General features: G+C 41.4%; 1 protein-coding gene across 1 annotated transcript in view; it reads right to left on the reverse strand.

The window, feature by feature from the left end:
* chchd3a (coiled-coil-helix-coiled-coil-helix domain containing 3a) overlaps positions 1-13,284 on the reverse strand; it is an 84,597-nt gene that overhangs the window by 58,600 nt on the left and 12,713 nt on the right. The window contains exon 5 of the mRNA XM_080886680.1: positions 2,450-2,630. Within this exon, the coding sequence (XP_080742806.1) occupies positions 2,450-2,630 (181 nt within the window). The remainder of the gene's footprint in view (positions 1-2,449; positions 2,631-13,284) is intronic.

Genomic DNA, 13,284 nt, shown 5'->3' on the forward strand with positions numbered 1-13,284 from the left:
TGAAATGAGCTATATAATCAATAACATAGGTTTGTAAACAGCAGACACACTCCAGGGAAAATGTGTTTTCTTTTTGAAAATAATACACTGCCTGTGTGTGTGTGTGTGTGTGTGTGTGTGTGTGTGTGTGTGTGTGTGTGTGTGTGTGTGGTAAAGGATGCTCATCTGACAATGTTTACAAGGGCAATTTGCAGGAAATAAAGACACAGGCAGCTCAAAATGAAGGTAAATTTCATAACGGCAGCAGGATGAACAGGCCGAGATTTAAAAAGAGGACAACAATATCTACAGCAAAGAGCTGTTTACTTACTGTACTATGTTTAAAGTGTAAGCCGTGCTGTGACACCGTGCTATGAGTTTTTATAATGCAGAAAAAGCTTTGATATATACAGTGTTGAGAATGGGTAGAAAAGGAATATATTCTATGAATTGCTGCTCACGGTGATGCTCACAGCCTAACATTTGTCGCTGTACCACTTATGCTCTGCGTAACCGCCAAAAGGTTCACTTCAGAGTGCAAATGTGTGTGACAGAGCAGCAATGTGTGAAAATAAAATGGGACCCTTTATGTACAACCTCAATTCCAAAATAGTTGGGACGCTGTGTGAAATGTAAATAAAAAGAAGATGTAATGATTAATGAAAATGAACCCAGATTTTATTCGCAGTAGAACGCAGCAAACGTAACAAATGTTTAAACCGAGAAAAAAAAACAAAAAACAGAAGGTCATTTTGAATTTGCAACACATTTCAAAAAAGGTGGGACAAGGCAAAGTTTACCAATCTGAAGCATTCCCTCTTCTTTTAATAACACTTAGTAAACTGGGAACTCAGGAGAACAGCTGCTGGACTTTTGGGAGAGGGCTGTTGTCCCATTCTTGTCTAACAGAGGGTTCCAGCTGTTATTCTTTTCATGAGGGTTGGTGAAAGGTCTGGACTGCAGACAGTTCAACATCTAAATTCTTCTACTATAAAGCCATGCTGTAATAGATTAAGTATGTATCTTTGGAACTGTGATTTTAAAAAAAAATCCTCTCCTCTGAAAATACAAGTCTATACAATTTCTTCTTTTTGAACTGTAGTGATGAGATACATGCACACACATCCCCATCCATCCATCAAACATGACTATTATTTCGGACAAGAACAAACTTCCTCTAACAACAGCTATAGCCCAATCTGCCATGGGAAACACACCAAAGTGACACCTTGTGCATATCTCTGGAATGCACAAGGTGTCTTTAACAAAACAGCAGTTTGTTTTAGAGATGGACCGATCCGATATTACGTATCGGTCCGATACTGACCTAAATTACTGGATCGGATATCGACGAGAAATAAAAAATGTAATCCAATCCATTAAATATCAAAAAAGCACCTCACAAAACTTGCGACATGGTGTAACTCGGCTCATAACCGTAGCATGTCGGAGCAGTGTGCTCAGGTGATAGAGCGGTTGTGTGTATTTGTAGCCTCAACCAGCATTTCATCTCCAGGAAGTTATCCCAGAGAGAAGTAAAGCAAGTGTGTAATGTTTGTAAAGCATTCCCATGTTAAGCTTAACAACCGATATATGGAGCGACTGCCTCTTCTCTCTCCCTCCCTCTCCTGCTGCTACTTCAATCGTGAAACTGATTAATGATCAGCTGATCGGCTTTTCTGTCGTGAGTCTGTCTCTCTTTGTTTTTGGCCCACTTTGCACCAGAAAGAGGAAACCAGCGGCTGAACAACAGCAGCACGTTTAAGCTTGATAAGCTGTTGTTAGAATTTATTTAATATTACTTTCTACACCAGGATCTTTTTCTACGTAGCTGACGGTTGGTAACTGTGCAGGGGCGGATCTAGCAAAGTTTAGCCAGGGGGGCCGATAGGGCATTAACAGGGAAAAGGGGGCACAAAGACATACTTTTCTTTCTTATTGTCATTTAAAATAAAATTTCACCCTGCATCAAATTAAAGTTGATTACATTTGATTGATTAAAAAACACACTATATCAGATTCATATCGGTATCGGCAGATATCTAAATTTATGATATCGGTATCGGACATAAAAAAGTGGTATCGTGCCATCTCTAGTTTGTTTGACACTGCACAACACTCCTGTGCCAGTTCCAGCTGACACTGTTCAAAAGGCAGGGCATGTCCTGTACAGCTAAGCAATCAGACATAAAGCTAACACAGCCATTAGTGGTCACATTCACACTTGCCTAACAGCAAATTAATCTAACCTACGTGTGTTTTCACAGTCAGAATGAACCTTAAGCACTCAGAGAGAGCACGTGCAAACTCAAACACAGAAAAGCTCTAGCCACCATGTTTTAATGCCAGTGTTGGTCATGGTGCAGATTTAGATTCATGTGCATTTTAAGATGCATGAAACTGTTAGCAAGATACAATGAAATTGCCAGATTTACAGCAACATATTAACTACTTTTTTTCAAGGACTTACTAATAAGTGAGCACGGAGCTTCTCATCCTCAGCAGCAATCCTCTCCCGTATGAAAGCCTGCTGAAGGCTCTCTTGGACCGCAGCTCGCTGTTCAGACAGGAGCCTGGACACTTCACCATGCACTTGGGACTTAGCCTCAGCATGTGCCTGTGTTGATGCCCGGGCCTTTTCTGCCTCCACCCTGTGTATCATCAAAAAAAAAAAAAAGTCAAACATTTCTACACCTTTAAAACTACTTAAATGCCATAATTTCATGTATAAATTAGCATGATTAGCATAATTTAGCTTACTGTACATTCATACATGCTTCCACATTAGGGAGAGAAAATCTGTTACATTGATACAACACGTCTGTATATGTGGCGCTTCAAAATCCAGTTTTCTATGTTTATTAAGATCAAGCCACAACAAATGAGCTTCTTCAGTGTTTACAAGACTACTTATATTCACATGACAAGGAGTTCTGAAAACAATTAAAAGGTCTCAAATGTAAATACGGTGCTAGTGAAGCAAACAGTAGATATTGGCAAATATTTCTGTATATGAATTTTATTTTAATCAAACATACATCCATAAATCCATAGACTGTATGTAAAAGACAGAAGTAGCCACCGCAACGTCACCCACCGGTTTGCAAAGTCAGATTTTGAAAACTTGATTTTAGCATTTTGGCCATAATGATAACATTACATGCTCAAAAGACACGAACACCAAAAACCATAATAGAGTCCAATCCAGTGACCAGAATTAAATAAGTGGAATAAGTGGTTACCTCCTAGCCAGTACATTTCTAACAATAATAATTAATTATAACTCTGAATAATTACATTTTCCACACTAGGAAGAAAGAATTTCCTACACAGACCAAAATTATTTTTTGTGACAGGCTGTAAACAGTGTATTTACATTTTAACACGGCCTATAAACTAACTTGCTTTTGGAGCCAGCCTCACATGGCAAATCAAGGAACTGCACTGTTTGCCAATTTCATGTGGGCTCATTTTTTTCAGCTTTGAAGGTTGATCCATACTCATGTTTTTGCTATTCCACAAAAAGGACAGCTTTGAAAAGTAAGGGTAAATCAAAAATAAAAAGTTATAAAATTCACAGTCAAGTGAAACTGAAACCATTTATCAGATGTCTATCAGAGTTTATCAATTCTTTATAGTGAAGCTAAAGAGTGACTTTACAGTAAATAAATAGAAAACGCTAGCATTTAACCACAAAAAAGGAACATCAACCTTATGAAGCAGTAGCATAGACTGAGGCAGTATGCACTCCGCAGACACAGGACCACCGTTTGAACCCTGTCCCTGGGTTCTCATAGTTGCCTAGCAACGCACTCCCTATTCAGTGACAGTGTGCTTGATTGAATAAGGAGGAACATCCCTGAAACCCTGAAAGTCTTCCTCTGCTCGGAATCAAACAGTCACAGCAAGGTAAAATAAACAGAACAGACAGAGCGAGAGGCAATCTGAATTATGACAGACTGAAAGAAGATGGTGAGGATGTTAACAAACATCTGCATCACAAAAATCCAAAGAAAGCCCTGAAAAACACTCTTGACGTGAATGAAAATGAGTCAAAACAAATTCCTCCGCATATGAATCAGCCATCTACAAACCTCAGCAGAGGTCTCACTCATCTCTTATTGTATGATAAGCAACGAGGAGACATTGTTAAAATCACAGCAGGTGTTTCTAAATTGGGATTCATCAGAATAAGTAGTTCTTCCCATTTTATTTCATATCTTCACAAGAATTCAAGTACAGAAAAGTTAAATGACTCATTTACAGACTCATCAGGTTTGTGCATTATGGCTCATTATGATAATTTAAATGGATCATCCTACAAAGCAAGTGTATAGTGAGAGTCATGGGTGGCTTCCTCAACTCATGGTTATACTTTCTTGACATTACAAACACCTGATAGGATTTCATCTTTTATTCCATTTCAAAAGAATCACATTATCTCTTCATTCACTTGTGAATACACCGAACATTTCGACAACCACGATGGACAGATTTGACTGACCATTCCAAGACCTCGGCTTTGAGGAAATGATGGGTAGGTCGGGCTAATTAAAGTATGTATGATGTCTAAAAGCTGCAATACCATTAAATGTTGAATAAAGTCAGGTTACATGGGGACCCAGATGAAAAGCCTGCAAGAGAGACAAAAGTAAGGAGAGTGTGTGAGCAGTGGCGACATGACATGTTTGGCCCTGAGGAAGTGAAGCAAAGAAGAAGTGAAGCACAGAGTGAGAGAAAGAGATGGAGAGAGACCAGCCATGTCCAGTCTCACAGTCCACTGGGCTGCACACGTCAGCAGACTCCATCCATCATCAGGCTCCGACTCACGCACACACAGACACACAGGGTGCCTCCTAATGGCCTTTTACATTCACCATTTCCCCTCCGATCCACGCTTCCCTGCTTGCACTGCTAATGCACCTAAGCTACCTTTATCCAACAAGCTATTGCTAAAACTATGACACATGACTAGGGATGGGTATCGTTTAGGTTTTATCCGATACCGGTGCCAAATCGGTACTTTTGAAACGGTGCCGGTGCTCAAACGGTGCTCAAACCGGTGCTTAAAGAATGGAGAACACAAAATTGGTCCAAAAACCTCTCATGGTCAGCTAGTTTTTTGTAAAAAGATAACAATGTTAGCCTTTTCTGCAGCTATGGGGCATATATGGTATCACTCTTAGCTGGAAGCAGTGCTTAAACAATGGAAAAAATACAAACTTTGTCCAAAAACCTCTCATGTTTAACTGTTTTCCACTTTTTCTTTGGTCATTTTAGCCTTTTTGGCCAGGGTGAAGGGAGTATCTGCCTTCAAACAAGAAGACAGCCGCATGTAGCTATGATGATGTTTGCTAGTTCACCTTACATGCATTAATGTAATAACGTGGTTAGCCTACTCAACGTAAATTACACACGAACAACATTAAGCTACTCACGCAGAGAAGAACGGCTGCTGCTGCCATCAAATACAGCGCATTTCTCGGCTTTTAAAAAAAAAAAAAACGCTATGCGTCGCCAGGTGTTTCATCGGATTCGAGGTGTTACTTCCTTTGACAGTATCACAGTATCAGCTTAAAGCACTTGTTGCTGCTGAGTTTGCATATTTTGCTGTGAAGTACAGCCAGACTTTTGACCGCTTTGCCTTGGGCATTTTTAATCTGTAGCTCTGCATAAAAGAACGTACGTACCTGGGCCCGCCTACTATCCTCGGAAACGTAAAATGATTGGCTAGAAGTGTGTCACAGCTCAGGGAAAAAAAGCACCGAAATAAAGCACCGAAATGTGCGCTGCTTTTCGGTCTGGTTACTACCGTTTATGTCAGAACCGGTGCCATCGGTACCCATCCCTACACATGACTGACTGAATATCACTCTTCTCAAGAAAAAGGGTTTGGTTTCAGTCACGTGGGCCACTAAAAGCTACAAATTTCACATTTAGGACATGACAAGTCCGACACTTTTAGGAGAATAGAATTCAGTAAAAATGTACCCAATGAGACGTTTGCCATTTGCCATGTAAAAAAGGTTCATAAGTTCTTCAATAGATGATAAGGAAACTTTAAAATAGCGTGGTTTGTGTTGTTCTATGAAATATTGTTTTTCCATGGGAGTAGGTGAACTAAAAAATGTAAGCGATTCATATCACCTACAAGAGATCCTGACAAAGTATCAAAAGTAGCTTTTGATACATATGAACAAAAGAAAGAAAGAGGGCCAAGAAAATAGACAGCCCAGCAAAAAAATCTTTTTTTTTAACCGACTTCCTCACAACTGCTAACCCAAGCAAAGACTGCTATCACTAGCAGGATGCTATCTGTCTGCTTCACCTCTATTGCTTTCCAGTCATTATTGCCCTGTCTCTGGGATATTGGACGCATTTTTCATTCGACTGTAGAAGATTGACACTAGGAGGAAGAGAGGGGGCTTTGAGGTAGAGAATGGTTGAACCACAGACGGAGAGGGAGAGAGAGAAAAAAACAACACGTACAGAGTGCAGGAGAAGGGAAGAATATCATGTCTTTGGAGGATAAGTGGATGATGTTTGGCCGGGTTCAGGACAGAAAGAGGGAATCATTTGGCCGAGTAACCAGAGCTTTGATTGTTCCCTGGCTCAAGCCTTAAAAACAGAAAGATGGAAAGTCAGAACCACTGAGGAATCTTTTTTTTTTTTTTTTTTTTTTTTTTGGCCTGTCCCGTTTGGCTCTTTTGCCATCAGAATTGTTGTCTAAAGGCAAAGAAAGATGCCCAACGGATTTACTTTACCAAACTGACCATCCCAGCCTTGCCGTAATGGTCCATTTGATTCACCTTTTATTGTTTATTTTATTTTCACTTACTGAATACGGGACAGACTTGACTGGGGGAAAGAAGGGGAGAAAGAAAGAGGGAAAGAGAAACAGCTGAGAAGAGGGACGGGGGAGAAGGGCAAAAGACAAAAACCAACAGAACGGGCAGAGAAAAAAAATGCATATATCAATCACCTGGATCACCTGCTGAGAAAGAAAAAAGAAAGCAAGCAGAAGAGAACAAGAGTAATAGAATAAACAACATCACAATGATATATGGGAATATGACAGTAAATACTAAATGTTAAACATTATTGTGCAGCACATAAGATCAACAGAACACAGTGTGCTTTGAGGTAGGAGCCAAAAAGGGTGTAGTTTGTGGGTGTGATCACCCGTGTGTACACCTGTGAGCATGGACGCGCTTGTTTTTTGTTTTTTTAAAAGGTTCCTTCATGTAATAATCTGCTAGAGGGTGTGGGGGGGCCACAGCCCCGTCCTCCAGGGCGTGAAGCAGGTGTGGAGGAGATCAAAACTCCAGACATCCAGAGGCCCCCAGAACACAAGAGACCAAGGAAGACCAACAGAGGGGCAGCTGCGCCACTGTCCCGGAAAGAGCTGAGGAGAGTCCCAGATGAGGGCTCACTCAGCAGCCGCGGAGCAGAAGCCAGGGGGAGTTGCAGTGACGCGCCCGTGAGCTCCGCCGGCAGCCAGCTGCGCCTGAGTGACCGAGCCCCAGGCCGAGAGGCCGGGGGCACCCCACCTCCGAAGTGGCCCGAGCGAGCCCCAGGCTCCAGGCCCCGATAAGCGGCCGCCAAGGAGTGAGCCGGTGTGTACCTGGACGCCCATCCCCGGACACAAAGAACCACCAACGCACCGATGTCTGAGGGGGTCCGCCACTGGCAGGGGAAGTGGTGGTAGGGGGAGATAGGCCTCCAAACCTTGGAGGGCCTGAGATGTCCCCAGAGAGGTGGCGCCTGACACCCAACCTGACATATAGACACAGACATACAGGCACACACAGATACAAACATCCATTCCCACCCTCATGCTCTCATATGCACTTACTCCACACTCAACCAACGTGGAGACAGACATAAAGAGACGCTGTACACACGATCACACTCCCCAAGCGTACTCTACAAACCGGGTCTAGGTGCCCTCGCCCCTGGAGGGGGGAACTGCACCCAGACCCAGGTGGTGTTTCCCTTTTCCCTGCGGTGGGGGGAGGCAGACCGCCCCGACTCCGCAGCAGCAGGAAGGCTCCACACTCCAGACCGCAGTCGGACGGCCAACTCCTCCTCCTAGCCCCCCTGCTCCAGCAGGTCGCAGAGAACGGGGGTGAGAGAAGACTCCAAACCTCCCTCCACCCGCTCATTGTAATGTTGATGCATGTGTGTTCTAAGGTGTATTTAAAACCCAGGAGGGCATGGAGCTACCTGCCAGAGAGCAGCAGGTAAGCGCATGGTCCCTCCTGCTAGCCCTCAATGTCTACGTGTATTTAAAATTGAGAGGTGGGCAACGATGCCAGGGGTGGGGTGTACACCCTGATGGTACTTTGGACTCCTTATCTCCTAGTCTCCTTACTTTGGAATCATTATTTTGAAGAGGAACAGAGCACAAGTGGGTCGAACTGTGTCGACCTTTCAAGAAAAGAACTCGCCACATTCGTGAGGTGACCTTGAACAGATGGACTAAGGAATACTTCGCTTCTTTAGGGCACTATTTTTAAATCTGGCAGACATCAGATCTGTGGCAGTTCATACGGGAAAAATTATACGTTGATTTTGGAAATGAATTAAAGGCAAGCTTTGTGTGCATAGTCATCCGTAGTCATCACACTTTCCAAAAACAAAAAGTCGAAAACAATGAGTAGAAAGAAGATTTCAAAAAATGCACTTTGCAGCTAAATATCATTACCTTTATGCAAATATCAAAACAAAGGAAAGTTTAAATCCATGCCTCCTGTTAACTCAACATTAGTCATCATCCTTATCTCTCCTCAGCTCTTCACCCATTAATCCTTCCTGTTGTCTACCTGTCATCTGCACAAGATGTGTCTAAATACAGTATTGAATACTGACAGGCCTGCATAGCAGTGCAAGCTCAACCCAAGTGCCTTGAAACAAAAGCATTTAAAGGCCCGATGCAATATTGATGTAAGGAATAATGTCGCAGAACGCTGGCTATGAATATTTTATAGAGCTATGCACTCGCTCTGACACACACAAACGCGCACATACACCGCACCTGACAGTGGGTGCTATCAAACACTGTAGCAGAGTTACATATAAATGCTTACCCTGACAATCAGTTTCGTGGGAGGTTTAATGCAGAAAACAGCAGAAAGAACATAAAAGCCTTATCCCACTCTTACTTTACCCAAAACTATAAAGACACAATCGCAAAAGTCTTAGGAGCTACAATCAAGCCTCATCAGTAGCTAACACTTTCAGTTTCACCTGATTTCTTCTCCTATCAGACAAAGTGAACGGAGCTCCAACTCCCAACTGAGCAGAATAAGTTCAGAGGTCTGATGCTTATCATTCTGTGCAGGAGTGTCTTATGAAGCTAAAAGACTGGGATGATATTAGAAATGACATTTTAACAACCAAACTCCCTAAAACCGATTCTACAGATATTAGATTTGCTGCTAGAGTGGACAGACTCATTAAAAATAACCAAATACATCAGCAGTATGCTTCCATACTAAGAAATCCAGATGTCTGATTTTTGTTGTTGTTGCTTTACAGTTCAATGGCATTGGTACTGGCCTAATAAACTGGCGATAGGAGTAGTTTCGCAATAATATGATTAATTTTACAAGAGGCATCATTTGAAAGAAAGAGCTCTATAGAAAAGATCTCATCATGCAGAAAATCAAAGACTGAAATGACTGCATCACACACACATATACAGATATGCTGAGAAAGACATGTTGAATTTATTTAACAAAAGAACTGTAAGGGTGCTTACTTACAGTTGGTGCTGCCCTATAAGCTCTCGGTGTCAGAGTAGTTATCAGGGATGCGAACAGATTGTTTCTAAGATGCTCCCTGCAATTATTGAGGAATTTCCAGTGTAGGGTTCAGTGCTCAGGTGTAGTTGCCACCTAGCTGCTGATTTGGTGTGGTTGTTTGGCAGGGCAGGGAAGGACTGTTGCAAGGTGTTTCCAGGTTTCACACATGTTACATTGGCAGTACTATTTTTGAGTTCTACTTTTACAGGAAGTTTATTTTACAGAGAAGTTCCACAGACACTTAATTCTTTACAATTTATGAGAGCGGCCTAATCAAAGTGGCAGCCATACATACTCTCAGCTTTTTAAAATGCAAGAAATACATATGATATCAAAGTTCACTAAAAAAAAAAAAAAATCAGCATCAGTACGTTACGAGATTGGTTGATTTAAAGACACTTGTTAACCTGCACGTTTCCCAATAAGTGCTACTTCAGGTTTGCTCTAAATACTCAGTTTCAAACAGTTTCTTTCAACTATTGGCTCCGCATGATGCCAGTTTTGAAGTCATCTCAGACACAGGGCTGTGGATGTGAGCAAAGAAGACCCAAGGACTGCAGAAGGACTGGATGCTTTTCTGGGAAAAACTAAGCACACCTTTTCTATGCACTTGATAAAGTGAGTGATAAAGCAAGTTTGACCACTTCTATAAAGGCAGACCTTTTATCATTTTACTAGTCTGGAGCATCAAGTGTGCAATTTCTCTTTCAATGCGCAGAAAAGCTGTGAAAAAAAAAAGTTTTGCAACCTCAGTACCTGGGCACCTTTTAAGTTATTAACTCAAGCATGAATTCCTCTGTATACCAAAGTATTCAAGAGTCAAATGTGAGGCCATTTGTATGACAACTAAAGCTTGGGCCAAACTAGGTCATGCAATAGCACAATGATCCCAACGACATCAGAAAATCTACAACAGAATGGCTGAAAAAAAAAAAAATCAAGGTGTTACAATGAACTGAAGTTCAGCACTGAAAACTGAAATGCTGTGCCAATCATACTTCCACAGTGATGTTGGAGCCTGATAAAAATCATACAGACAAACTATTACTTCAAGTTATTCTTACTAAATGTCATTCTAGTGTACAAGCAACTGAACTAATAGTTTTTCACAACTAAAGCTTTATCCACATGACTGTAAAACAGCTACTTTAGCAGAGTGCACAAACTAAAACATGGAGTTGGAACAGAGCATAACAGGTCCATTTAGGGTATTATTATTGGTATTCCAGCCATATTATTTTTGTCATAATACAGGTAGTTTCTGGTGATAGTTACAGTGTAAGGGGTTGGCTAGATTCAAAGTATCAACTTAGCAGCTGTTTGATTATTTGGATGCATGTGGCGTGGGCGTACAGTCGTTCATTATCGGTACTGTTTCTATTCTGTTTGTATGCTTGCAGGTCTTTGTGAGCTCTGTTTAAAAGGGCTAAACAAAATACATGATTACTAATATTAGGAAAACCACTTTTATTCTCATCATCTCTACTGTTATTATTACTACTGTGGGTGTGACAGTACTACAAAGTTGCTACATCACAGTATTCACAGAATGTGATAAAGATGAAACGGTACATAATGCATTCAGACTAGTAATGTCATCGATTCGGATGCAATTTGGGATATAATTACTGTGCAGAAACAACGCGGGCCAAATCACGTCAAATTCAGGACCTTTGTTTGTTTGTTTCTAAATAACCTCACAACACAAGTCTTTTGAAAGTTGTGCCAGCTTTGTGTGTGTGTGTTTCAGCATATGTCTGTGATGTGAAGATAAAAGATAAAAATAAACAAAATGTTAGAATCTGTAGGATAGACCGTCTGCGTCTGATCTGGGAGCAATAAAGAATTTAATAGACAGCATGGTTAACAGGGTGGGAAGACGGAAGCTCGGAGAGAAGGTCACTGTTCTCACTCAAAAGTCTGACATGCAATTATATTGCACAAGCCAACACAGGCTGCTTGACTACATGTTGAAATAATGCGAAGAAGTTTTGTAACAACTAACCTCTGAGTGTTAGGAGATTCAAACACATGCATTTGATGCATGGGGAGGGTGGCAGTGAGAGGGTTGAGGGTGGAGGTGAGAGGGTGGGGTGGGGGAAAAGTATTGAGAGTTTGATATAAATAAAAAGGATACAGGAGAGAATGAAAAAAGAAAGAAAGACAGAGGAAGACTAAAGTGCAAGTATAAGAATGGCAACGGGGAGGAAAACTTGAAACAGAAGAAGAACTGGATGAAACAGTGATGCAGAGCGTTACAGAGCAGAGTCAGGTTGGTGTAAGAGTTCTCTTACCCTCATCCCTCCTTCTCACATCCTTTCCTCTGAGTCGTTCTGCTCTGATGCCTCACAGAGAAACGGCAGAGGCAAATCTTCTCCCTGCACCCGCTCCTTGCAACAAATCAGTTTAGGCTGCACCTAAATGAACTCAGAACTCAGAGCTCTTCCTTCACTCCTACCAGAGCAAAACATGCAAAGCCAGATCTCCGGAGTTCATTTACGGCCCCGGAGCCAAGCACAAGAAATACTGCCTAATCTAAACACCGCCGATCCTCGAATATCCCAGGAACTATCTGCCTGAACAGAATACCGCGCAGAATGGAAACAAGAAACAATATTAAATGAGAGAAATAGGAGAGTAACCAAAAAGTAGCTATCACAGGAAAAAGGACAATCCATCAAGGCTTTTGACTGTTTCTGTTTGTTTTTTTTCAATCCTGAATGAATCTGTAAGACTTATAATTAATTAGATCATATGAATAAAATCCGACTCTGCTGGCATCCTGACCGACTATTTGCATTGAATATGACCTCGACGTTTTGGGATCACACATCTTGTGTAAATCCGTTCTCCTCAAGTATTCTTACATTTTTCTGCATTCATGCGGTGCAGCAGTTTCACTGCAGGATTCTTTAACTAGTGAGCAGTGAGATAACGAGCAGTCCTGCTGGCATCGCTTTGATACACTTTCACACCAAAAAAAACACAACTTTACCTGTTAGTCTAATTTTCCAGAGGAGGAAAAAAGAAAACAATTACAGAGTCCTCGCTGTGTCTTTCAATCCAGCAGTGACCACCTTCACTATGCCTCGTTTGTTTTTAACAATATAATACTACCTGTAAAGTAGTTACTATCTGCACATCTGCACTGTAAGAGGGTGAAATATTACAGCAAATTAGTCATGATTTGACAACCCAGATGAGGGGGAAAAAGACTATGTGTTCCGCTCATCTATTTATGTCCAGCAAAGTTAATTTATGTTAACAAAAAGAAGAGGAAGCCATTTTTAATCTTTAACTATGGCGTTAAGCACAAAGAAAAAAGTACTGTCTGTTTCTTTTAATGTAACATTTTAACTAGTCTGCCCATAAAGATGACATCTGACGATTTCCCCTCTACCTTCAATGAGTAGTTTTGACACCTCAGCATGTATCAATAAAGATGTGGTTTGACATTTATTATAATAGTTTCCAGGTTTTTCCACTGGGATCTGCACAG

Source organism: Rhamphochromis sp. 'chilingali' (assembly GCF_963969265.1).
Source record: "Rhamphochromis sp. 'chilingali' genome assembly, chromosome: 7".
Classification (NCBI taxonomy): Eukaryota; Metazoa; Chordata; class Actinopteri; order Cichliformes; family Cichlidae; genus Rhamphochromis; species Rhamphochromis sp. 'chilingali'.